Source organism: Leptinotarsa decemlineata, unplaced genomic scaffold, assembly GCF_025532065.1.
Source record: "Leptinotarsa decemlineata unplaced genomic scaffold, Ldec_3_MD MMD2_tig00026282_RagTag_RagTag, whole genome shotgun sequence".
Classification (NCBI taxonomy): domain Eukaryota; kingdom Metazoa; phylum Arthropoda; class Insecta; order Coleoptera; family Chrysomelidae; genus Leptinotarsa; species Leptinotarsa decemlineata.
Genome location: NW_027412668.1, coordinates 22,920,006 through 22,943,112, shown reverse-complemented (window position 1 = coordinate 22,943,112; position 23,107 = coordinate 22,920,006). Strand labels below are relative to the sequence as shown.

The 23,107-nt window shown below is 35.5% G+C and overlaps 1 protein-coding gene across 1 annotated transcript in view; it reads right to left on the bottom strand.

The window, feature by feature from the left end:
- Positions 1-4,104: 4,104 nt before the first annotated feature.
- LOC111514920 (transducin beta-like protein 2) overlaps positions 4,105-23,107 on the bottom strand; it is a 72,473-nt gene continuing 53,470 nt past the window's right edge. The window contains exons 4-7 of the mRNA XM_074180077.1: positions 6,843-7,029; positions 5,827-6,018; positions 5,582-5,767; positions 4,105-4,444 (exon numbers count right to left, since the gene is read on the bottom strand). Coding sequence (XP_074036178.1) covers positions 4,227-4,444; positions 5,582-5,767; positions 5,827-6,018; positions 6,843-7,029 — 783 coding nt within the window. The 3' untranslated portion in view covers positions 4,105-4,226. The remainder of the gene's footprint in view (positions 4,445-5,581; positions 5,768-5,826; positions 6,019-6,842; positions 7,030-23,107) is intronic.

Below are 23,107 nucleotides of genomic sequence, written 5' to 3'. Positions count from 1 at the left end.
GAACGATATTAGCTCCATTTTCAATATTTTGTGAATCTCTTATTTTTTTCCTACAGTTCTAAACTCATGTAAAGCTGATTTGTTGATAATCTTATATTTGGAAGATTTTTAACAATCACTTACCCTTATAGAAAATCACATTGATTACTCTCGCCACTTTACGGAAAAATTTAAAAAAATAATGAACGTGCATCGATCACAAAAGCATTTGAATAAAACCAACATTTTGCAAACAGAAACCTGTAAATTAGGTAGTGAAGTAATATAATTTCCCCACCGGTTTGGTCGATTAGTATTGGTCGAAGGCAGATGATAAAATTTTAAATTTGGTATTTATAAATTATCTATGATTTTATGTGAATTTGGTGTACCTAATGAAATTTCAAAAAATGTTTATATCCAACTCGACGGCGCGGCGTGTGTGACACACGCCGCGGTTATGACAAGACTGCTCCGGTTTTTGTCCCACCTTTTTCAGGACAAATTTTTGTATGTGGGTGTTGGTTGACAGGTATTCTTTGATTAACGTATTCAAAAAAATATGAGATTTTCACTTGAAAGTTCACAAAACCGCGACACGTGTTTCTCTATAAAATAGCATCTTTTGGGGTCACAAATTCTGGGTCATGTCAAAGCTGCTGTACCCCAAGTGTTTGATTCTTGCACCCACCTCACCTTATTTTTGCTTCAAATAACACTTCAAATTTCCCACTACTGCTTTGCAGACACCAATCAAGTGATCCTTATAAAAACGGACCTAGTAATGATTGTAGAATGGAAATTCATGAATATTGTGGAGATTAACGCAGCTAAGCTGAAGAAACCCTAGAAAACCAGATAAATCTGTGCCTACTGGACGAATGTCCGGTGTTATTATTCTACCTTAATTTCGCCAAAGCAACATCTGGTGATCTCAGCAGCCAGCAATTAGGTATCCCTTACTGATAATACCCAACTACCTTATAGCATCACTTGAAAATTGAATATCTTGCCATTTCCTGATGATACTTTAATGGAAGGTGGTCGATGGAGATTTCCTTCATCTGTTTCTAATATTCAAACCTATCTAATTATGCAGAGTAATTTTTTAAAATGAAACATGAAACTGGAACCTCGGTGTAGAATAAATCCAAAATATATTTTTCATCTTTTGAAGAAGCCAACTTGGTTGGTGAAACGTGCATCAAAAGAGAATTGCAGTTCTGGTGTTTGGGAAGAGTACTTGCCTTGGAGTACTTTTGTTCTTTTCATCCATTTATGGAACTTCAGATAGACATTTTTACCACGTTCATTTTCCCTTATACTCCAGTCATTTAAGCTTAAATTAGGTAAGAATCTCGGAATTCGAGATATCCAGCTGTAAGTCTGTAAATACTTGTATATTGACACCCTAAAATTTGTCTGAAAACCTACATATTGTAGGGTGTACGCAACTATTAAATTTCAAGGTAAAAGGTCACAAAAATAGGTTTTTTGCGCTTTTTTTGTAAATATCTCATTTCCTATGGGTTTTTTGCCATTTGTATTTATTATCAATATTGTAGACTACAAAATTCTCTACAAATTTTGTTTAAAAACATTTTTCATACGGTGAACCGTTTTTGAGATAGGGGGCGGAGAGCGCGCGGTCACAGGATCACTTTAGGTCAACCTTCAATATGAATTGAGTCCGTATCGAACAGCTCTATTTGATAATTATGGCATGAGAAAAACAACAAAATCGTCATTGTATGACAACATGAGCCCAATTGATTTTGTTCTCAATGAAAATAATGTGACGTAAATTATTGATGGCGGATTTCTCCTTCATCATGTTGTATGGAGCAGAGAAGATACTTTTTCTATTATTTTTGATATACATATACATGAATTATATTTACAAAGGCATTACAGTTCCAAAATAATTGTTGTATTTGACGGATATTCAGACTAGTGTAAAAACGTAAACGCTATGGAGCAGCAGAGAAGAACTGCTGCACTTTCAAAAACGTATGAAGTCTATTTCGATGAAACAATGGTTGTACCAGTTAATCAAGAAAAATTCGTTATTATGTTAATTGGGAAATTACAAGCTGCAAATATTACTACTAAACAAGCAAGAGATGATGCGGATGTTCTTATTGTTGAAACTGCAATTGAAGAATCAAAGTCTGAAAAAACTGCAGTTATAATAGGACAAAATATTGATTTACTTGTCATTTTAATTGGGCGTACACTGTCTTACGAACAAGAAATTTTCTTTAAAAAAGTTGGGAAAGGAAATGTAAAAACGGAGATATACTCGGCTAAAAGTTTTGATAATTATCCTCATTCCAAAACACATATTTTATTTCTGCACGCATTAAGTGGCTGTGACAAAACTTCTGCGCTTTTTAAAAAAGGAAAAAAATAATTTTTAAAAGTTTTTGAGAAACTGACAAATTTGGATGAACTAGCTGCAGCATTTGAGGAAGAATATTGTTCGGCCCAGATATTATTAGAGACTGGAACTCAAACCTTATTGGTGGTCTATAATGCTCCGAAATCTGTGAAAAGTCTCGATCATCTTCGTTATATGCATTACGTCAAGTCTGCAAAACTAAATAAACCTGTGCAGCTTTCAAATATTTCACCAACAAGAGCAGCTGCTCATCAACATTTCAAACGTGTATATTATCAAGTTCAAACTTTGTTAGGGCATGATTTGGAACCCCAGGTATGGGGTTGGGCAATGCGAAACGATTTTCTGAAGCCTATCATGACAATTTTACCACCTGCTCCAGAAGATTTGCTAAATACAATTTTCTGCAACTGCAAGAGTGGTTGTGGTTCGCGATGCGGATGCAGGAAAGCGGGCTTGCAATGCTCTTTAGCTTGTGGCCAATGTAATGGGCAAGCTTGTCTCAATGCTCTACCATATCAGAGCGACATTAACGAAGATGGAACCCGAAATCATGGAAGAACTTGAGACAAATGTCGTTGAAGACGATAATGCAGACCAGTTTGAAATTTAACAGCAGCCGGAAGACGACGATGAAGAGGAAGAAGATGATTAAAATTATAAATTGTAGTTTTTGTACCTTTATTCCATTTTTTTACTTTTAATAAAAATAAATGTATTGAATATTTTTTAATAAAAAGATTAATTCATAATTTATTTGTTTTTTTTTTCATCATGTAAGAAGTTAATAATTAGGTTAAAACTCAAATATAATTTCTATATTTTCATTAACAATTCTGCAATTACACGGGCAGGTAAGTGTTGTTGAATAAATTAATACTGAATAAAAAGTGGATAGGTTAGGAAAAAAATTATAAAATATAATATAATAGTTTATAAAATTTGACAAATATTTATAATCATTGATTTATCGATAGTTCATCAACTATATATGGCGCGTTTTCGACCGGAGGCACCGGTTGACCTGAAGTGATCCTGTGACCGCGCGCTCTCCGCCCTTTATTTCGAAAACGGTTCACCGTATGAAAAATTTTTTTGAACAAAATTTGTAGAGAATTTTGTATTCTACAATATTGATAATGAATACAAATGGCAAAAAACCAATAGGAAATGAGATATTTACAAAAAAAGCGCAAGAAACCGATTTTTGTGACTATTGACCTTGAAATTTAATAGTTGCGTACACCCTACCATATGTAGGTTTTCAGACAACTTTTAGGGTGTCAATATACAAGTATTTACAGACTTACAGCTGGGTATCTCGAATTCCGAGGTGAACTTACTATAATGACTGGACTATTAGTTTAATGAAAATATGAACTTCTCTTTCTTGTTTCATCAGTAATTTTGGCTAAAAAATCTCTGACTTTAGGCTAGATACAAGAAGGTGCTTTAAACATTCATCTCCGAGCCTTATATATTTTGGATATGGGAAAAAAAAGCATCACACCTCATCCCATACGTACAAATATATATTTTTCATAAATTTTTTTTATCTGAGAACACTTCTATTCAAATTATCCATTAAATGTTGCTTACATTGAAGACTTGAATTGTGAATGTTTTTAATAAATTCTTGAACCAGATATCTGAAATTGAATTATTGTGTACTCTAATATCATATTCATTTCAATTTAGTTATTTCTTAAAAAAAATAAAAAATGTATGTCATAAAGTTAATAACTTTTTATTGAAAATATATAAGAATATATAGTTTCAGTCAAATACTGAAGGAACGTATTTGAAATATAGTGGCAGAACATTGATATCTGTCAATAGTTTGAACTTATTTTCTATCAATGTTTTTTATGAAGTCTTGACATTCAGTTATCAGCTTCTGGAGTCTCTCTTTGGTTGCTGAAGTTTGATGCTCCTTTAGTTTTTCCTTGGCAGTTTCAATTGTGCATCTGTAGCCAGTAACATTGTGAAAAATTTTAATCTGCTTATCTCCAGACACAAGAATGTATTTTCCAGTAGAGTCAAACATAAGCGATGTTATATCACCTGAAATTAATTTTAGTTACATACAAGTTTTACAACAAAATAGATTAAACAATATTTAGTTGCATGTCATTTACAGATTATATTAGATGCCATTTTTTTTATTTATACATAATTAGAAACTTTATAGTATAATTGATTATACTATGAACATAACGAGTTTTTATTTTCTATTAATAATGGAGAAACATTGGTAGAATGTGTGGTAAGGGGGGGATTTGTCCTCAGGAGGGGGGTTTTCCCCACTGTTATGAAACCATGTAATGGATGAGTTACTGTGTCTTCTGGACAATGAAGGATATAAAGTACTGGGCTATGCCGACGATTTGGTCATCCTATTGTAGGGAAAATACAATAATATTGCGAGGAAATGCATGCAGCAGGCACTGTATGTTATAACTTAGAGTTGAAGAGAAACATTTTTCAGGGGAGACCAAATATCTAGGAGTGATACTAGATCTCAGGCCAACCTGAAACTAACATCTGAAAAGACTGAAAAGGAAATTGGTAGAAATAATGCTGGTCAGACGCACCAATGGAAATACTATTTCAATAACTACAGTATCAAAGGATATTTGGTAGAGGAAACAAAAATGTTTAAAAAAGGATTTTTTTCAGCAAAGCATTGTAGTCTTATGATTCACGTTAGTATTTACCAAATATATATTTGAAAACACATCTATGTACTCAATATTGTATTCACATTATTGATAATCAATGATGAGGCAAATGAGTAAATTTAACAATAATAACGAAAATTAACGCACATTACACTTATAAATTTATACACTTGCCCTTTCAATTTAATTATATTCAGATGACGCTTCATTCGTTTATATTCAATACATTTGTTTTATGTGTACTCCTATGGCAAGGTTTACAGGGCGACACGAAGGATTGAAGGTCACATTAACGATAATTCATTATCATTATTATTTTTTGTGGCATCGACTACGTTGGTCATTGGCATGTAACATTGCAGAATCATCCCAACTTCAACTAGATGAATTCTCCCGAGAAAAATATCTGGTCGAGGTTGGGATCGAACTCACGACCTTTCGGTCGCACTACCACTGCGCCAATTCAGCGCATTTATTATTATTATTATTCACTTGAATGAATGCTCCCAGTTAGTCTTACCTAGAAAAACATTTTCAATAGTATTGTCCAGTTTGGCAGTTGAGGCTGAATAAAATGACATTTTGTTAGATGTTGTAATAACAATAACTTCTGCATCTGGAGATAAGGCAATACGGGCATTACCGCTACACTGATCATATTTTCCAGATCTGATTATCCGAGCATCCTCTCCCAGTTTATAATTCACTGAAAGTAAAAATAACCTGAACTGCACCCATACTTTATTTAAAAATAGATATCGCTACCTTTCGTGTCATACAGATTCCAGGTACCGTCTTTTGAAACAGTGGCCATGTGCGAAGAATCTACGTCGAAAGCTATATCGTATACCCCAGAAGTGTGGCCACCTAAAGTTAATTGTTTGATTTGCTTCACTTCTTGGAATTCACCTGATTTGTTGAATATCACCTCCCACACTTTAGCTTCGGGGCTGAAACCTTAATAGAACAATGTATATAGTTCGTTTGTCATTCTCACTGTCATTCAAGGTACCAATATAGGATAAGTGAAAGGAAATTTTGTTATGATAATTGCAATGGCAAATATTAGACCAAGCTGTTATGAAAAATGACTAAGAAAGCTTTATGAATAAAGTACTTTGTGAAGCGAATATTGTTAATAGATTTCTGTTTAATATAATATCCATATGGGAAAAATTGTTGTTTTAAATACTCTCTCTTTTCAAATACAATTAAGATTTTGTATTTGAGAGAAGCATCTGAGTATCATCTACATACTTTTCAAAAGTTTTCAATGACGTTTGTTAATTTTTCTATCTTTGTATGTAGAAAATTCGAAAAAGAATATATTATAAACGACCGTGACATTGTTTGTGAGAGTAACAACCAATTGTTTTAGTATAATGAAAACTTGCAAACATTCATCATTGGCAATGTCTTCCAAAATAGGACTTGTACAAATCAGTACAGAAAATAAGAGTGTTGGAATTAGAGTCATTAAAAAACATGGGGAAAAAAGCAAATGCCAAGCAGCAGGAACAGTAAAAAAAAATCATTGAATTATAGTGTTTTGAAGTGAGAGGGGAAAGGGAGAGGGGAGTAGAAAAGGGGTGCGGTAGAGCACATTTATCTTTGGAAACAATGTTATTGATATATATTTTCTAAGTCAGTTTTAAACTTTTTCAGCTATAAGCTGTGACTTTTGTTCTCTAGTAAATAGGACTGATAGTTTTGACATCGAGCACTTCTTTGCGGATCAGCTACTTAAACTACATTGAATACTGAGAAAATAAAAAAATTACCTGATGCAACTACGAATTTTCCACAAGGTGACAGTTTTGCGCACGTGGTGTTCATGAGGTATGTATCAATTTTTGTTAGTACCTGACCTTTGAGATCCCAAATTACCATGTCGGTTTTATTTGAACAAGACATTATGTATCTGCCATTACTCGCTATACCCATACCAATAATATCAGTCTCATGAATCTGCAAAAAAATAATATCAAATTAATAATAATTTTTAATAAGTGTTTTTATCAAGGCTTCCTTTACTAACGATTCTGTATAATGAAACAACAATACAGTCTGACATGCCAATTAGTGTACTTTCATTAGTTGAGATACCCGCGAATATTTATATTAATGATGTGTTTAAATTAGCACCGGTTTCCAATAAAAAAACTACTTTTGTTTATATGTATGCTTTGTATTCTCGAAAATCAGTCAGATATTTGAAATTTTCGAAGTGATATGAGATAAAAGCTGTTTCTAATGTTTGTTGTAAACTAAATGTGTTTCTGATCTTTCTTGATGGATATCTCCTATTGATGATAGTACTATGAAGATCTAGAAAATGGACATAGGATGGATGTTTTGAAGACGGACTGTTTTGTAACATTGAAACATTGTTCAAGACTTGACTGGACGTCTTGGAGATGTCCCGAAGTCCTGATCCTTCAAGATGTGTTCAAGACGTCTCATTGTTGTCTGGGAAACTTTTGATGAAAAAATGTTGGACAAATTACACGAGCCATAAACACTAGTTTACAAAAGCATGAAACATTGAGGTCACATTGAGCTTCTATTAGAAGTTTGAGACGAAGAAGTGAGGTTATCAAATTTTATTACTGTGAAGTTCATAATCCACAAGTATTCCACGAGACAGCATCATCGGCTCTTTACTGCTATCATCTGAATCAAAGTCGTTGAACAGTCTTTTGTATATCTTTGAAAAAGGTGTGAATATTTTATGAGATTGGCTGTTCTCTGCTGGTTTCACATACGCCAAATGGCGCTATTTTTTTGTCATTATGTATGTCTGTCTATTAAAAAATCTCTTCATTTTAAAACCAAAGACAAATCTCTTTCGGAAATTGTTGTCTTTGAGCATTTAAATCTGTTAAATGGATATAAATACCCCTTACAAGAGGACCGTCAGTTAAACTGCAAATTTCTCTTCCAAAATTAGGTATTTATAATTGGTAAAATGTAGCCAAGCTGGTAATTAATCAGAATAATTATTATTGTCAAGACGAATTGAATTGGTCGTATGTGAAACCCCACTAATCTGCAAACTCAAATTTGCGGGATAACCAAAAAATTTTGATAACGAGAACATGGTATCAGTTGGGGAAACACATAGATCTGCACTACATACCATATTTGGGCAAACTACTTATTTTCGGCAAAATAAGATTTTATTTGACTTTTCTGCTTTTTAATACAAAAACAAAAACTGACAACAATAATGGTAACGTGATGAAACAATAAACAATTTCACAATGTGAAATTAATTCACAACATCCTCCGGGGCTCGCAAATTACTGCTTTGGCTTCAAAAAAATGATTTTTGTGATGGGACGACGATGAACTCCTGTTGCTGTAGTCACTTCAACTACCCGTACTCTGCCATCGGGACCAGGAAAAATTCGTGTAACTTTTTCTCTTGGCCATGAGTTTCTGGGAAAACTATCATCCGCAATAATGACGATGTCTCCTTCTGCAACATCGCTGCTATTGAACTGCCACTTGCTTCTCTTTATCAGCGAGGGTACATATTCTCGTATCCACCGTTTCCAGAAAAGGTCCGCATATCTTTGTGACAGTCACCATTGTTTTCTAAGATGTGAATTTGTATCAGCAGAAATACCTAGTGGATTCACTTCATTGGACTTTTCAATAAGGAAGTGATTGGGTGTCAAAGCTTCCACATCTTGATGATCAGAAGACACATAAGTTAAGGAATGGCTGTTCACTGTATACTCAATTTTAACTATACGAGTATGCAAAATCTCTTCTTTTGGGCTCTGTTGGGTAAGAATTACTTTTAAGGCACTTTTAACAGATTTAATCATTCTTTCCCATATTCCTCCCATATGACTTGCTGCTGGTGGATTCTTGAACCATTTTATATTTCGAATGCAGCAAAACTGTTGAATTCGGTTTGAATCTAGTTCTTTGATGGCTAGTTTCATTTCTTTTTTAGCTCCGCAGAGGTTTGATCCATTATCAGAGTGTATTTCTGATGGATTACCTCTTCTACAAATAAATCTACGAATTGACATGATGTCAGAATCCGTAGTAAGGGAAGAAGCCAGTTCTAGATGAATTGCCCTCGTTGTCATACAGGTGAAGATAACCCCATACCTCTTTTCCTTCTTTCTACCAATTGTTACTGTCATTGGGCCAAAATAATCCATGCCTGTAATTATGAATGGTCTGCATTGTTGTACTGTCCTAAAGTCTGAAATTAGTCCCATCTGCTGAGTTTCAACCCTGGCGTTTTTCTTCTTACATATAATGCAGGATGATATACAAGCTTTAACTGCTGATCTAACGTTGATTATCCAAAATCTTTCCCTTAAATGGTTTACGATTTGTTCTCTTCCCTGATGATGATTCAGTTTATGATAATGTCTTATCAACAACTTGGTCATCCAGTTTCTTGAATCCAGAACAATTGGCTGTCTCATATTGATATCTAGGTGTTGTGCTTCATCCAATAGTCCGCTTAGTCTCAAAATATTGTCTTGGCCAATAAATAAATTCAAATTTCGAAGACGACTTTGTTTTCTAGGATTCTTCATACGATTGAGTCTCTCAATATCTTCGAAGAAACAACTCATTTGTGATTGCCTAATAATTTCAAATTCAGCCTTTTTGAACTCTCCAACCGTTAGCTCATCTGAGAAAATCTGAGGAGTTGGTAGACCAATTTTCTTCTTCATGAGATGAATGAATCTTATCACCCAAGCGACCGATCTGAAAAATCGATAATTTCTTCACATCTCTTGTTGATTACAAAAACAAAATTCTTCTTTTTTTCTACTTCTGTACCATCTTCTATCTTTTCTTCAGCATGAGGCCATTTAATCTCTTCTGAAGTCAGGAACTGAGAACCTTAAAACCAATTCTGAAAGTTATCAATGTTCCAGAGACCCCTGGTCGCTTCATCTGCTACATTGAACATTGTGGGTAGCCAATGCCATTCATCAGGATTTGTATTATCAGAAATTTCTCCAATTCTGTTGGCAACAAAAGTCTTATAGTTCCTTGGATGCGACTTAATCCAACTCAAAACTATTTTAGAATCAATCCAAAAGAATTTTTTATCTATTTTTATGCTGTGGCCATTTTCGATAGTTTTAGCCAATCTTGATCCAAGAAGAGCTGCTTGAAGTTCAATTCTGGGTACTGTCATGGGTTTCAAGGAAGTGACTCTTGACCTAGCCATTATCAAAGACGTTTTAATCTGATCACTGGAGTCTTTCATTCGAAAATATGACACAGCAGCATATCCTTTTTCAGTGCCATCCGTGAAAGTATGTAGTTGAATTTCAAAAATATGACTGCCTAATTCATACCATCGAGGAATTCTCAAATTTTTTATTTTATACACTGCAGATAACCAAGATTTCCATTTTTCAAATAGATCAGGGGTGATTTTATCATCCCATGCAATTTTATGTGACCATACTTCCTGCATCAAAATTCTGGCTTGTATAGTGAAAGCTGCTAAGAGGCCAAGTGGATGATCATATACTTGTATTACTACTTTCAATAGAATCATCTAGAGGAACAATTCGTTCAGGCCAGTCTCAACACCCTACACAGTAGGTTAATGGACTGACACCTATCAGAAAACAACTACTCCCCTGGCTAATACCACGAAGGGCGTTGGATTATATCCGACAGGTGTCAGTGCAGGATTCTTCACTGAAGTTATTCCTGCATATGCTGTTGGCGATACAACTGCCGCAATAGATTTTCAATTATTGGAACACACTTGCAGACCGGTTTCGGGCTGTTTGGCCACTCGTCAGTGCAAGGTAGTGTATATCATCAACATAAAGTCGATGATTTCCGATAATTGAAAATCGAATTCCGTAGTCTTCAGCTTAGTCCGAGGAATGATACTCTGACGGAATTCCGTAGTCTTCAGCTTAGTCCGAGGAATGATACTCTGACGGAATTCGATTTTCAATTATCGGAAATCATCGACTTTATGTTGATGATATACACTACCTTGCACTGACGAGTGGCCAAACAGCCCGAAACCGGTCTGCAAGTGTGTTCCAATAATTGAAAATCTATTGCGGCAGTTGTATCGCCAACAGCATATGCAGGAATAACTTCAGTGAAGAATCCTGCACTGACACCTGTCGGATATAATCCAACGCCCTTCGTGGTATTAGCCAGGGGAGTAGTTGTTTTCTGATAGGTGTCAGTCCATTAACCTACTGTGTAGGGTGTTGAGACTGGCCTGAACGAATTGTTCCTCTAGATGATTTGATTTATAGCCAGTCTTCAAGTATGCCCACTGACTATACGTGAAAGATTTCTTTCCTTTTACGAGGAATTGGGCAAATTTGGATATGCAGTTGGTTACCTCGTTCACAAGCAGATGGAGCGACGACAAACCTGTTGTTTGTTGTAGTCTTCAGCTTAGTCCGAGGAATGATACTCTGACGGAATTCGATTTTCAATTATCGGAAATCATCGACTTTATGTTGATGATATACACTACCTTGCACTGACGAGTGGCCAAACAGCCCGAAACCGGTCTGCAAGTGTGTTCCAATAATTGAAAATCTATTGCGGCAGTTGTATCGCCAACAGCATATGCAGGAATAACTTCAGTGAAGAATCCTGCACTGACACCTGTCGGATATAATCCAACGCCCTTCGTGGTATTAGCCAGGGGAGTAGTTGTTTTCTGATAGGTGTCAGTCCATTAACCTACTGTGTAGGGTGTTGAGACTGGCCTGAACGAATTGTTCCTCTAGATGATTTGATTTATAGCCAGTCTTCAAGTATGCCCACTGACTATACGTGAAATACTTTCAATAGTTCTCTCTTTGTGGGAATATTGTCTGTTACAATTATTTTCTCATGTTTTTTCAAAAATGTATCAGGAAAACTGAGATCATCTTTTGTACCCCATATTGAACTTAAAGTTCTTTCAGACGTGGGTAACTTTTCAGTATCGGTACTACTTTTGGATAGTATTTCAGCAGGTATATTTGTCAGGACATGACTAGAATTGCTGATCCAGTTTATTATTCTGAATTTGCCTTGGTTATGGATGTTTATGACTCCGTGAACAATTTCAATAGCTTTCACTGCTTCTGGATATTTCTTTCCATGTTTTTTGGCATTTTCACGAAGGACGTAGATCGCAGAGCTTGGAGAACAAATTGCTTCGAAAATCATGGATTTCATTTGGTAAGTAAGGATAGGTCCGTCTTTATCTCTTCTCCTCCACAGAAAACGCTGCGAATCTTGATCTTCATTTCGTATGCATATCCTTAAAAACATTTCTTTGATGTCTCCCATTACAGCTATTCGATTTTGACGAAAATTGAATAAAATGTTTACTAAGGAATTCAAAAGGTCAGGACCTTTTAATAAATTTTCGTTCAAATTGACTCCATCTATTTTGGCTCTGGTATCAAATACAAATCTGAATTTTTGTGGTTTACTAGGATGTTTTACTGCAAAGTGTGGCAAATACCAGGTTTTGTGAGACGTAAAGGCGGCTTCTTCGCAAGTCAAAACTTTTGCGTATCCTTTTTCAACGAAATTTTCTATCTTTTTGGAATATTGCTTTCCAAAATGCTTATCTCTCTGCATTTTCTTCTCTACAGTGAATAATCTATTCAATGCAGTAGCTCTGCTGTCTGGCAAATTGATATTTTATTTTTTCCAAAGCAAACCAATTTCCGAGTGGTTGTTTTCTAACTGGAAACATGTTTCTTCCATGCTTTGAAACGCCTTTTTGCCTTCTTCTGAAATATGATTGAATTTGTCATTTTCAACTCCCAAATTATCCATCAGAATAGTTTCATTCATTAGTTCTTTCAATTCGTCATCTTCAAAAACATAATTTTTCATATAACATGTCATAGAATAGTGAGAGTCGACTCGATGTTTGAAATATGATGAGTTTCCATGAACCACCCATCCTAATTTGGATTTTGAAATAACAGGTGCATTGGGAGGCCCCTGTATAACATCTCTGGCTATTGTTAAATCGATGTGGTCCTGGCCAATCAGAATCAGCGGTTTTGCATTTCTGAGATTGACCAATGGAATTCGTGACAGATGATTCCAAGTTGTCGCTAAATTTTTGACATCTACATATTGAACAGGAAGTTTCAAACTTGAAACTGTTCTTACGTTTGACATGTCAAAAATTTCCCTGAATTTTCAAATTGACACGTTTCGATTGGCCGATTGGTATAGGAAGTACAATTGGTCCAATACATTTTCAACGGATCACTTACACCATCCACTCCTATCTCCTCGGCAAGGCTGGAGTCCATCAAAGTAACCGTGCTTCCTTCATCAAAGAGTGCATATGTTTTCATCGACTTTTTGGGGCCGATGACAGTGGCAGGAACTATTCGAAGTAAAACGGTTTTATATTCGGTTTGAATCTGAAGAAAATGCTCATTATTAAAACAATCTGGATTCTGTGTTTCCTCTTCTTTCTTCTCAGCTGTGATATTGGAATCGGCTAACTGAGTTTGCAAGTTGTATCCCTGCAATTGGTTTGGATTTACAACATTATTCGGATGGAGTAAGCGATTATGGTATTTTTCGCATTTCTGCAGACCACAACGTCTTCGATTTTTACATTTGAAAGTACGATGAGATGAATTGAGGCAAGAAAAGCAAACCTTTTTTTCTTTCACCCATTCCTATCTCTTGTCAGTGTCGAGATGCAGGAAATAGTCGCATTTGTATATGGAATGAGTAGATTTAGAGCAAAATCGGCAAAACTTTTCCATTGATGAATTTTTTGTTCCAATGAAAACGTTCGTTTTATTTTTCTTGTCCATATACGGAACTGTTGATGCAGAGTGTGAAATAGAAGGTTTACATAACAAACAAGCTGCTGAAGATTCTTCTTGTTACCACTCTGAAAACTCTTTCAACGATGGTGTAGGTATGTCTTTGTATTTCTTGACAATTATTCTTGCCCACTGGAACTGAAGGTGTTCTGGCAATTTTTGAATGAGCTGACTAAGAAGTTGGCTATTGTTGATATATGTTTCCATTTTCAACGATTTTGCAGTGACAGTTTAATAACCGAATTGGCAAATTTTATAAAGGATATTGGAGAACAAGTGTTCACGGGTGGTAATAATTTCACTTTGTTCATCATGGATTCCATTATAAATTCAGGTCGTCCTCTAACGTCTTAAGTAAGTCATTGAGATTATCTGGAGAGACAAATAGTGGCTTTACTGCATCTAAAGCTTCATTTCTCCGAGCTTTTTGTAAACGTAGCAAATTTTCTTCATCAGAGTAAGCACATGTTTCAGTGGATCGTTGATATAGAGAAATAAACATTGGCCAATCCTCAACATTGCCGGAGAAATAAGGAAGTTCTTTCCCCACAACATTCCTGCAGGATACCTTAGAAGATTCATTATGGGTTTGATTTTGTTTGGTTACTGATTTGAATGCATCTGTCATTGCTGAAGTGAATTCTTTCATAAACTGATGTGTTGTGATAGGTTCATTCATTAATTTTTCGGTTCCTGGGTTTGACTGCTTTGAATATGGAAAACTATTTTCCAATAACCAGTCAACAACTTTGCCATGAGTATTTTCCATTGAAATATCTGATAACTTGGCGTGTCGAAGAGAATTCATTTTGCTACTTCTTTCAATGCTTTTTTTATGTATGCTACTTTCCACACTTCCACTTTGCTCATTACTACTTTCAATGCTTTTTGAAGATTTTTCTGCTTCTATAGATGTTTGAATCTCCATAATAGAGTTTCACGTTCTAAATGTTATCATTTTTGTTGTTCCAATTCTAATTTTTGTTGTTCCAATTCTAATTTTTGTTATTCGAATTTCAATTGCCTATCTTCTAATTCTTTTTGTAGTTGATTTTCAGCGTGCAACTTCTTCAATTTCAATATTTTCAATTTACTTGCAGTTGAGCTACGTGACTTGGTAGATTTTGATGACTCAACTGATTCATTTGGCGTATATTTCGACGGCGGGATTCCAGCAGTGGCTTTGCTAGTTCTTCGAACAGCACCTTCCTCTCGTGACATCATTCAACTGGGATTTTACAAATTTGACAGCGGCTTCAACTCGAAAAGGTACTGAACAAAACTCGAAGGACCAAAATGTTTGGGCAAACTACTTATTTTCGGCAAAATAAGATTTTATTTGACTTTTCTGCTTTTTAATCAAAAAACAAAAACTGACAACAATAATGGTAACTATATAAAACAATAAACAATCTCAACTTCAATACTAGATGTGAAATTAATTCACAACAACCAAATAATCGAAAAATGGAAAATCAGACAAAAGGAGTTTCTCAATCGACTGATTCAATCATCATTGAATAAGTAGTAGTTCAGTTCAGTAGTTCAATTTCATGAAAGTTTTCCTTGGTGTCGTCATTCCCTATTGTATTAGGTGGACTGAAAAGGTCATAGGCTAACTAACACACAGATGACGCTACTAGTATTGATTCCATATTATTTTTAGTTAACCCTAACCTTCAAAAGACACGTGTGGAATCTTCACTGCTGTCGGACTATTAGTTTGTGAGATGGAACATTTAGAGTGGAGCAATTTAGTTTGAAGAAAATGGATAAAAAGGAAGTACGTGTGTTGATAAAGTATTGTTTTTTGGCGAGAAAAAATACCGTTGAAGCCGACGCTTGGCTTGATGAATATTAGAAATACAGAAAGAGGTCCACGCTATATGGCCATCAAATTATGCAATCATTTACCAGTGACAATCAGAGAAGAAGGCAGACGGCATACTTTCAAGAATCTAGTTTTCGATTTGTTGTGTAACATGGAACCATATATTCCGTGCAAGAATTTTTTATGGTAATTTCATGACGATTGCAGAAAACAGAAGAAGGATAGATACCTACCTACTAGTATTTAGTTATCAAAATTTTCATAACCTTAACAAATATAGACATGATATATGCGATAGTATGTTTTCATTATATTTCAATATTTATATAGACAAATCCGTGATTCTCTTTCGTTATTTTTTACAGTTATACCTTACTGATTTATCTTTTCATATGTTTAATTCGAAAACTTCAATAAATCTATCTATCCTTTATTCGGACTTTGCACCAGGAAAATCAACCGTTGAGAAGTGGTGTGCTAAGTTTAATCGAAGTGAAATGAGCACTGAGGACGATGCACGCAGTGGACGCCCCGAAGAGGTTGTTACCGACGAAAACATCAAGAATTAAAGCTCATAAAATAATTTTGGATGGCCGTGAAATTAAGTTGATCGTGATAGCCGAGTCCCTACAGATATCAGAGGAACGTGTTGGACACATCGTGCATGAATATTTGGGTATGCGAAAGCTCCGTTCCAAGTGGGTGCCGCGCGCGCGAGCTCACAATCGACCAAAAACAACGAATTGATGATTCTGAGCAGTGCCTGAAGCTGTTCCACCCTAAAATACTCGAATTCATACGTCGAAATGGATGAAACATAGCTCCATCATTTTACACCAGTATCAAAACGAGCATGTAGCATGGACTGCATGTAGTGAACCGACTAGAAAGAAGCAACAGTCGGCTGTCAAGGTTATGGTATCAGTATTACGGAATACCCATGGTATAATATTCATTGACTATCTTGAAAGGGAAAAACTATCAACAGCAACTATTATACAGCGTTATTGGAGCGTTTGAAGGACGAACTCGCAAAAAACGACCCCATTTGGAGAAAAAGAAAGTGCTGTTTCATCAAGACAATGCACATGTCACAAATCAATGAAAACGATTGCAAAACTAATTGGACTTCGAGTTGCTTCCGCATATACGGTTTTCTTCAGATCAGCCCCCCAGCGACTTATTCCTGTTCGCAGACCTCAAGAGAATGCTCTGATATATGGATAACAATATAATTTTTTATACACGTAATTTTAGTAAAAATGCAAAACAATCCTTGTAATGAAATTTTGATATATTTTATTGTGGTAGCCCCTCTCCTGTGGAGGCCCCGGATCAGTAGTCCCCCCTGCCCACCTGAATCTGACCCTGATTAAATCAAGCTGAATTCACTAAATTCACCTATATGTTCAGTCACCTCCCAAACCGAACATTGTCTCTGCTATAATCGGTAAAAAATTAGAGGTTTTGAAGAAACCCGCAGTCACTACAAATAAGGACAGTATCTTCGAAAACAATATTTTTCATTGTGTCGGATGAAATTAAAAACGGTGTACATTGTAAATGAAAGTTCAAAGGTGCTAAATATTGTACATTCATTTTCTTTTGACATAATGATCAATGTACACAACATAATTTAGCACAGCCGAAATCTCCAGCAAATGGGATTTTCAGGTCAAACATAAATATCATTGTATTTTGTTTAGATCACCAAAGTTGGAGAGATAATTTTCTTATAAACTGTCATTTATATTCTATAGATATTTACGACGAACCACTTAATGATAATATAACGGAGAAAGCAGATTTTATGGTTTGTCGAGTATAACAGCATTCGTGTCTCAAAGGTTTATTGTACACTTCTGTCGCATCCCCACCTGAACAAAAGTTTTACATCTTGATCACAGTATACTTATATACTGTGATCAACTTAGCGTCGGTCCCTTTGATGTTGGTGTCCAGGAGTTTCAGTTTTTACAATGCTGACGTATTTGACACTAATGACATTTCTTCCTACTATAATCTCAACCAAAGCGTCTAAACACTGCTCAACATAACAACTATTCATATAAACTGCTCAAAAAAATACAGTCGATGAAAACCATGTTGGGCACCTGAGAAAATTTTACAAATGATAATTTTGCATTTGTGTAATATTCAAGTAACCCAGATCATTTGGACAATGATGAACTATGTTTCAAGTAGATTTTAAAAATTCTTGGGATCGGCAGATGTTCATATTCGGATGCGACAAAATATATTTTCATTTCAACAAGAAAAAAGACAAGATGAAGAACGAGTTTTGTTATCCGTGAACCATGGTACGAATCCATACGAAATTTCTTGGTAGTGATTTTTGGGGCCAAATATAGCATATTCATTCATTGATTTGAGAATTCAAGATGGTGGACGAGTTTGCCGATTCGATTATATTAAGGGCCAATTTTTGAAAATATTCCTAATCGAATTCATCACTCAAGATTTGAAAATCTGTAGAGCATATTCTTTTTGAATTATGTACCTAGTACTATTTAGGAAGAAGTAAAAAAGTAATTGTGTAGTTTTCAAATCATCCAAAAATAATTTTTTTTATGTATGTACTAACTATAAATGTATGTGAGTATTTTCGGAGTCGGAAGTTATGAATTATTCACACCGTATGATAATTAATAGATTGTTTTGCTGTTTTCAGCTTTTACCCAATATAATATATTTGTAAATACACTCTGTATATATATTCCTATATGAATGCCATGCGCATATATTAGTTTTTACACTCATATATGAAACGAGTGGTTTTTGGATTTCTGTATCGAGGAGTTAGTATTTTAATTTTGAATAAACAGGTTGTTAAAATGTAGTAAATTCTTTCATACAAAACCCACGATAAAAAGTACCGTACATCACACCCAAGTAAAAATTGACAATAAAATCACTGAAAAGCCTAAATGCATTTGACTATATCTTTATATATGTTTTCTGACAGAAAACAACTACTTCTTTAGCTAATAACTCGACATATAATGATAAATGTACAATTGATACTGGAATCTATAAAAGTTGCTGTGTTGATTAAAAACACTTATTCTAAATGAAACATGTCCTATTAGTCAGCAACTTTTAATATATAATGTAAATTCGACTATCAAAAATACCTTACGACTGTTAACGTTTCGGAATCCAAGTCTCCTCAGACATAAGTGCAAATATTCTCACTTTGGAGAAACAACTTTGCAACAGCTCTCTAGAACAAATAGTGGGACTTCGCCTGATTCGAACAAGGAACCAACTGCGGACCGTTTGGAGTATTCCTCATCAGTGCAGGCCATGCTATCACGGTTGTATACACACAGGAACTCGGTATTCCTCCTAGAGAGCTCTTGCAGAGTTGTTCCTTCAAAGAAAGGATCTTTGCACATATGTCCGAGATATAATTCAACATCTGTTGGGATAGTTGCCCGAGAAGTATTTGTTTTGTCAGACACTTGCCATGCAATGTATACAAAGGTATAGACATTTCCAAAATGAATGTTTGCGTTTGTTCTACAGTCCCTAAATAATTTTAAGAACGTTTTTCCTCCTGACCTGACTGATAAGTAGGTACAGTAGAAAAAAATAAAACTATATAGCCTATAGTGTATCTGGAAAAGCTTTAGTGGGTTTGCAGTGAGAATTTTTGGTACTAGGTCAAAGAAGGCTCCTTATTTTCGTTAAGCTTTCGATAGTTTAATTCTACCTTCCTTAAATAAGAAGTCACCTCAGGTTTTTAATACACTTTATTCAGAAAACAAAAAAAATTTTCAGTAGGTTAGGTGGAACTCATGAAATTCGTCAACTATAGAAGGATTGCGTGCCTGTCTTGAACTCGTCGTTTGCGCAGACCTCAGACTGCAACTCCTGGGTATGCGTGTAGAAAATTCAAACAAAAAATCACCCGGAGTGGAGTTACTGTATAAGTATACTGTGTCTTGATATTGAAACTTACAGCTGAGTGAGTCCTTCCCAAAGATTACAAAAATGGGGCATTTAGAATAATTCGAGCTTAATTGATATTCTTAATGTCTTGTTCCAACTGAAATTACTATACTAAATTGTCAAAGAAAATTTCAGTTTGTGGTGCAGTTTTTTCTTGTTAAATTGTAGGTTCCCAAATGTAACAGTATGAAATAGAGATTAAAGTCATGTTATTTACAGGTTACGATTTTCACTATATCAAGAAAGGTATTTATCGGTTTATGCTGCTAGGAATGGATCCTCAGTTCCCTACATTTGATTTAAACCAGTTGTTGGGGTTTAATTGATTAGATTTAACACTAAAATCCTTTAAAATCTGTTCAGAAATGTACTTGGGATTCAAGTGGACGGTTTATGTGTACCTATAATTCATTAGTGTTTCGTGTAAATTTTCAATGAGAAGTCGGAGCGGCAGGCCTACCTTTGCAAAACATGATCGGATCGCTACTACCATATGCTGGTCCCACCCGTCGTCGCTTTGGAAGATTCCATTGTAATAGCTTAGGTAGAGTGAAGTAGTTTTCAAGCTAATTTTTGGGAGCTGTGACGTTTGTTTCGAGTTTCAAGGATAGGAACAGAATAAAAAAAAATGCACGATGGCGATCTTTCAGGGTCAAAATTCTTCGGAGGTAAAACAGCTATCCAATCGGATCTCCAGGTTATCTCAGCACGGATGGGCTAAAAGTCCCGGGCCTAAGAAAGAAAACACGTTTTTTTGTTCAAAATTGGCTTTATTCATCAATGTAATCTCCATCAAGAGCCACGCTATCATTCCAGCGCCGCTCTAACATTTCAATACCACTTTTGTAGAACGATTCAACTTTTGCCTCAAAATAGGCCACAGTTTCAGCAATAACCTCTTCATTCGAGCGAAATTTCCTGCCGTCGAACATTTTTTTGAGGTCTGTGAAAAGTCAGTAGTGACTGGGAGCAAAATCAGGCGAATACGGTGGATGTGGGAGCAATTCGAAGTTCAATTCATGTAGTTTTGCAATTGATTTGATTGACTTGTGACACGGTGCGTTGTCTTGATGAAACAAGTTTTTTTTCTTGCCATACGCAGTCGTTTCTTTGCAACTTCGGCCTTCAAACGCTTCAATAACGCTATATAATATTCACTGTTGTTGGTATTTCCCTTTTCAAGATAGTCAATGAATATTACACTACGCACATCCCAAAATAGCGAGGCCATAACCTTTCTAGCCAATTGTTGTGCTTTCGGGCGCTTTGGACGAGGTTCACCAGTCGCTCTTCAATCAGATGTCGATCGTTTTGAATTCGAAGTGATAGATCCATGTTTCATCCACTGTCACACATCGACGCAAAAATTCCGGTTTGTTATGTTCAAACATGGCCCAACACTTCTCAGAATCATCAACACGTTCTTGTTTTTGGTCAACACTGAGCTCACTTTGAACAAAGCTTTCTCTTAGTCAAATGCTCATGCACCATAAAGCCAACATGTTCTTTTGATATCTTTAAAATGTCAGCTAACTCAAACAACTTCACTTTTCGATCATTCAAAACGATTTCGAGGATTTTTTTATTGTTTTTTGGTGTTACTGCCTCATTTGGACGTCGACTGAGTTTTGTATCATCGGCAAACCAACGTTTGATTGTTGTTTCTGATGGAGCGGAGTCCTTATAATACTTCTCAAGCCACTGCTTCGCTTGAATGGTATTTTTTTCATCAAGAAGCAGAGTAAAATTAAAACACGAAATTGTTTTTGATCCATTGTTTTGAAAATAACGAAAGTAGTGTCACTCTCAGCACAACAACTCACAAAATATAAGATTAGAATGTCATAAAACTTCAACAGCTTTTTTTTAAAGGTTAGTACTAACTGAAAAAGTGTTGAATGCAACAAAACTAGTGCCATCTACGTGTTAGTGACAAACCACAGTTTATCTGTTGCATCTAAAATTTTAACCTACTGAGAGTGTCGCAAAAATTACAGTTTCAAAAATCATATCAGGTTTGTTAATGATCACAACAAATGCAAATCAAAAATGAAATAATGTAAAGACCTTCACGACTAGAAAATTAGAAACAAATTCTTTGCGAATCTCAGTTGTTCCAGATCTTTAAGATCAGTGAATAAAGCCGTTAGTCAAAATTTCACAAATTCCACCATTATAGAGAGTGTAGATGATTCCAATAGCAACAGCAACGATAGAAAAAACAAATTGAGTTACTGAACAATTTGCATCCTACTTTGAAGTTGCTTTTCAGGAAAAAACCACTCAACGATATCCAGTTAACAATCCACAATGCCATAAGCTGTCTGTTGGAAATAAGAAGAATTTTCATTTTTCTCAAAAAATATTCATTTAGTCATCAATTTCCATTTTGTCCCCTTCAAAGTAGTTTTCCTCGGATATACACTTATTCCAGCGTTTTTTTCAAGCCTCGAAGAAGTTCTGATATGCACTTTTTGGTATGCCCTTGTGCTCTCTCAGCAATTCGGTTTTCATCTCTCAAATCGTCGCAAAACGCTGTCCTTTCATCGGTCTCTTCAATATTGGAAACAAAAAAAAAGTTGTAGGGGGGCAAATCTGGTGAATACGGTGGCTTAGGTATGATTACGTTGTTGTCCTTGGCAACAAAATTACTAACAAACTAAGCAATGACGAGTGAGCAGTTGCATTATCGTTATGAAAAAGCCATGAATTGTTTTTCCATAATACCGGAAGTTTTCTTCGTATTGGTTCTCGCAAGCAGCGCATAACTTCAAGATAATACTCCTTATTGACCGCACGACCATGTGGCATTAACTCCTGATGCACTAGGCCACGGTAATCGAAGAAATCAATGAGCAAAACTTTGACATCTGATCGAACTTGTCGTGCTTTTTTGGTCTTGGCTTTATTTGGCTCTTCCATCGGGACAATTGGACTTTGGTTTCGATGTCATAACCATGATTCGTCAACAGTTATGACCATTTTAAGCAAATCTGTATCGCCGTTGACGTCGTTCAATAATTCTTGGGGATGCTCATGCGTCGGTTGTTTTGGTCAAAATTTAGCAATTTTGCAACGAACTTCGCTGCCACACGTTTCATGTCCAAAATTTCCGAAAAAATTGCTTGGCATTAGCCAAACGATATGCCAATATCCTCAACAACTTCTCAAATAATGATTCGAGAATTCTCCATTACCATTTTCATCGGTTGTTGATGTGCTTGGGCGTTCAGGTCGAGCGTCTTCATTCACATCTTCTCGACTTTCTGTGAAACGCTTGTACCACTAGTTTTTCTGACTCGGAGTACAATTACCGTAGCCACTGTCAACATTTCCAGTGTTTTTGAGCACTTAATTCAAATTTTTACACAAAATCTAATATATAAAAATGGATGTTTGTTGG